General features: G+C 39.7%; 1 protein-coding gene across 1 annotated transcript; it reads right to left on the bottom strand.

The window, feature by feature from the left end:
- Positions 1 to 699: 699 nt before the first annotated feature.
- Positions 700 to 882, bottom strand: LOC123986664 (cortexin domain-containing 1-like). The gene has a single exon (XM_046075051.1). It carries the CDS (start codon positions 880 to 882, stop codon positions 700 to 702), a length of 183 nt encoding a protein of 60 aa, XP_045931007.1.
- Between the last annotated feature and the right edge of the window lie 4,388 nt (positions 883 to 5,270).

The following is a 5,270-nucleotide window of genomic DNA, read 5'->3' as shown; positions in this document are numbered from 1 at the left end:
AGAATGATTACCAAAACTATGACAAACCATGTACCATGCACCTCTCATATTTTTTGTTCCATTTTCCAAATGTGTGTAAAAGCAAAGCATGCTGGTATTTCACAGAATTTTACAAGTTCTCTTCATGTTCATCTTCTGTTTGGCATTCCAGCCTGTACAGATTTAAAGGGAAATTGCGATCTCACTCCATCACTGGCTTTGTCCACAAACAGAATCCCTGCAGCTCCTCCTAGTCGCTCAATGTGTGGATAAAGCAATCTTTTCATTTCATCCTCCCAGTATACATCTTACAGTATATGTTCTTGCCTGGTTTGTTTGTATTTCTCTACTCTGATCTGTACCAGAGAGAAGTTTTTTTTACCTTTACCACAGCAGAATGATCTGTGGTACTACAGAGCCATTTCAGAAAATAATCTAGAATTAAAAACTATTTCAGATAGTATCAGGATGGTTCTTCTGCCTTGTAATATAGAACCATTTTAGAATGTGCATTCAAACAAAAGATATTCCTATGCCAGGAAAAGACATGTACTCAAATGTGTCATTTTTTTTAGAATTATTTCAGAACCCTTACAGCAGAACCCATGAAGAATTCTTTTTCTGTGTGGAGCCTTTGCTGGTTGGTCATGTGTGGTTGCAGGAAGACGTGTATATTCATGTGTATATTCATGTGTATATTCATGTGTATGTTTGAGTGTGTCAGTCATCCAGGTGCTGTTCCTCCCATGTGGAGGTGGGGATCGCGCTGTAGGGGTCCATGATGACCTTCGCACAGCGGATGATCATGGCCACCAGCAGCAGGCAGAGGAAGGCGATGCAGGCCAGAGTCAGACCCTGGTCCACGTCCACAAAGGCTGGCTCTGTAGTGCCCTCCACCTCCATGACTGCTGCAGTCTGCTGCTGCTGTTGACACGCCTAGACACCATCCTAAAGACTTGACTGGAGATAAACAGAGAAGAGGAAATAGATATGTTAAGTAAGCCTAGAGAGGACTAAAACTGTGACATCTTCACCATCAGAAAACCTCCAACATGTCTGAGGCCACATTCACATCACAGCACCTGTATTTCTGAATATTCCCCTGTAACGGCCCTGCCTTGTGGGATGTTAAACTGTGTGGTGATGGGCAGTATGCCGTTTCCCCTTTTGTCCCTGAAGGTATGAGCGCCCATAGACCAGATTAGGAGCACCTGGTCTAGAAGCTCAGGAAGGATAAATACCCCACTCCTGCCAGCAGCGCATCTTCTGTTTTGATTAATTTTTGTCATGTTACCACTCAAACGTCATACTATTCACTCATCCACATTTACGCCACTGATGTCACTGACTGACACACTCCACATTTGTAATTATTAGTATCATTGTTGAAGGTAGTGTAATAAATATGTTTAATTTTGGTAGTCCTCCGTGGGCCTCTCCCTATTTGCAATTACCTCAAAGCCGGGTTATGACACCCCTCAAATGCAACTGGTATTTTCCAATGTTAGATGTGTGGAGCTGTAGCCTTCTGCAATAACTATGCTTCCTCCACACTGGGTTCTCTATTTGCTGCTCCCCACACCCTGAGTGTAAACATGCTCAGGTTCTTTTCATAGAAAATGTTATGAATGCTGCATTAGTCTTTCAGCATGGGTGTGTGTGTGAGGAGATAAAGCAAAGTCAAATTTAGAGGTGTTATGAATGTGTAAAAGTGGGGGGTATTGGAAGGCCTATACATGTCTATTATCATGAACTATTCAGCACAGGGCGTGTGGTTTGTTTCACCCGAAAAACTAATAATTACAGCAATATTAGCCTAACAGAGTCTAATTACAGTCTAAATTTTGGTACATGCAGGAAATAAATTCCAAAGAGAAAGGACCCAAAAAGTCTGACAGCATGTCAGTTGCCAATCCCAATCTCCACCCTAAAGCCAAAGCCCTGAACCCCATCTAAAAGTTGGGGGGACAATAAACAAAACATTTTTGAAGGGGACACAAATAATCAGACTGTTCTCATCACAGGGCGTCCAATACCAACGCTTTCAGAAAAAGTGACAAAACATAGTTATTTGACGCCAAAGGTACCCTTCAGGGTCTCCTAGAGTCTCATAGAGACAGAAATGTTAGTACCAATAGGTTCACCATCGGTCATATTATCCTAATTATGGCATCCTCCCCAAAGTATTTTTGGTTTCCTCTGGAACAGAGGAAGACCCAGGACTCTGACTAGACCACTATTCTGCCACTTAACAGCATACTCATTATACTGAGCAAAACCCAACACAATGGTAGATCTACAATATTAGCCTAATAACAGTTGTAGGATTATTGCCGTGTTAGTTGTAGTAAGAGCAACTGCATTTTCTTTGGCTGATTCCAATTACCGATTATTGAAAGGTCTGACCTGCCAATTCCAAATATTTCTTTCAAACAACTGTATCTACAGCATACACAAACATCTGTGTAACTTTTCTTTATTGGAAAAACCTTTTTTTATAACGATCCCCATCAGCAGTATAAACGTTGGCTATTCTCACTGGGTCCATTCATTTGTATGATCATAATGAAACACTGATTATCAGATAACATTCACATTTTCACTGGAGAGAGAAACTACAATTAAAACTGCAAATAAAATCCAACTAAAAATTAGCCCATTATAAAATATATATTTTAATTGACAAGGCAGTGTTCACTGTTGCGTTACCTGGTCCATGCTTTAAAATATCCACTGTGTCTTCTAACTTAATGTAAGATGCGTCTCTTTCTGTGTTTCTCTGCAGTTCTAAATACTTGTGTCTTCTTCACTCCAGTGAATAACTTCTGATCTTGTTTAGCTTGTAGCCTATGTGTGTGTGTGGCTGTGCCATGAGTCTGTGCTGCTGTACGCATGATGTGAAACACTGTGCAGCACAGTGTGTGTGTGTAACATTCAATGTGACCAGCAGAAAATTGGACACATGATGCTGTTCAGCCCAATCACAGGTCATTGCAGTTGAAAACGGACCTACAGTATTCCAGTCCCCATAGTGATCAATCGGCGCATCTCTAGCTTTAGTGGGTGACTCACTATCCAACAAGCTATTAGAAAAGCTACCAACCAGGCTAGGTATGTTATAATAAGATAGCAGACTCAAGGAAAAAAGATTACTGGAGTTCCACAACTACTGAAGCGGTTCAAACTTTCTCTCCCTCCAGAGAGTTGTGTGTCTCAAGGGCCATGGTCAGTGGACTCACTGCTTCTCTCACTCCTAAAATATCTTCTGTATCCATCTGGTCAATGAATGGAAGATTAATGTACTGACAATATCATTACCAAAGACACTACGACCTTTAATTTTCACTGACAACAACATTCTATAGGGACTGATATTGTTTTGAAATAGGCTACTAGCAATAGGTAATATTAATGTCGTTCACTCTCCATAGCCAATTAAATATCCCGTTTCCTTCACCTCGAGCAAACGCATCTTAAGTTCAGCAAGTAACAGTCTCTAACAACATCTTACAGTTTCAATCTTCCTTCCTTCACCGTGTGTGTGTGTGTGTGTGTGTGTGTGTGTGTGTGTGGGTGTGTGTGTGTGTGTGTGTGTGTCTGTGTAGTAAGGTCGCTCTGCAGTTCGCAGAGCAGCAGTGAAATGCAGCCTTCCTCAGGGTCCTATTGCCCAACCACAGTAGGATTTCAATTATTGAAGCAGAAGAAACAACCAAAACGATTATTTTAAGCCAATAAATACAAATTATATTTGTATTATTCTATAGTACTTATCAATATTTTTGCTTCTCTTTATTAAGTATGTGTCTGCCCTGTAAAAACAATCTAATTACAAATATCTAAATCTAGCAATTATTTTTCTTATTATTATTTGGGGGGGGGGACTTAGGATCATGTTAGGGGAGCATCAACCCCCCTGAAATAGGCCTAACGACGTCCATGCTGCTTATATAACTTCACCAGCTGTATAAAACTAAGTTCATGGGTGAGGATGGGTGGGCTTGGTAATGTGGGCTCTGGTGGCTGTTCCACCAGTGTATAAATGTGTTTGAATGGTGAATGCACTGTAGTGTAGAAGCGCTTTGAGTGGGCACAAAGACTAGAAAGGCACTATACAATACAGAGCATTTACATCTTGAGCAGGTTAGCTGTTCAGCATAAGTCATGGCAGTGTACCCTGGTAAGAAGGGAAGAGGAACTGACAGCCAGATCAGGACAAATTCTTACTACATAAAGCTAAATAAAAATCTCTCACTAAAGTTACTTAAAATTACAAAGATTGCCGAGAACTACTGATTCTTTTCTTATTCAGCATCCAAAAACCTGTTCTCCTTTTACTTTCTCCTCTACTCTGCTCTCCTGTCCAAAAACAATAATCAGATGAATCATCAAATAAAATTAATCTTCAATTAACTAGAATATTCATTCAACATATATAATCTATATAATGCGTGTGTGTGAGTGTAGGAGCTCACAGAAAGCATTAGTACGAATAAAACACCAATTTTTTGTTCACATTGTAAAGTTAGCATTCCGTAAAACTTTGAATAATAGCCCGGACTTTTATTTGCTAAAATCACAGAATTGACCCTGCCTATATTTGGGACAGGCGTCCAAATGGGACAGGCCTTTAATTCCTTTTGCACAAAACTGAAACTACTATGAAACAGTTTATTTATTTCAAACAGAATATTACTTGTATAAAACTTATCCAATAATATCAATTACACGTCATTCATTTGATCTATTTATTTAGAAGTAACATCACAAAAACAACATGGTGCAAGAAGAGAGAAGTTAGCAGACAGAGGGTGATAGACTTCACATGACAAGATTTACAACTTGGATTAATTCTTATGAAAAGCTGTTTTAATTCTTTTGATTGGTGATCAGGACTTAACGAGCGTTTCCAGGCAGGTTACACCAGTAAATCTAGAAGAATTAGACTTTGGGGCTCGTTCTTTCCCTTAAATGAACTGTACGACTGAATTGTGGAGAATCTAACCTATCTAACTATGTGTAGCATATTGATCATCAATACTGACATATTGATCATATGTTTAAACATTAATGTTTGTATTAATGATCTAAGCTGCTCAGAAGCAGCTAACACACACACACACACACACACACACACACACACACACACACACACACACATAGACATGGTTTATTTGCCAAAATGTGTTCCCACACCAGGCCAGAAAAGGAGATAGACGGCTATTTGGGACTCGGCTATTAATTGAAGTTTCACGGTAATCACAGATAGTGAGTTTACTGTGTCCTTAGACACA

This window comes from Micropterus dolomieu, linkage group LG17, assembly GCF_021292245.1.
Source record: "Micropterus dolomieu isolate WLL.071019.BEF.003 ecotype Adirondacks linkage group LG17, ASM2129224v1, whole genome shotgun sequence".
Classification (NCBI taxonomy): Eukaryota; Metazoa; Chordata; class Actinopteri; order Centrarchiformes; family Centrarchidae; genus Micropterus; species Micropterus dolomieu.
Note: the sequence above shows the minus strand (reverse complement) of the source record. Positions and strands in the feature narration are given on the sequence as shown.

Bases quoted from the DNA above. Each gene is read 5' to 3' on its own strand.
- LOC123986664 (XM_046075051.1), bottom strand. From the start codon at position 882: ATGGAGGTGGAGGGCACTACAGAGCCAGCCTTTGTGGACGTGGACCAG.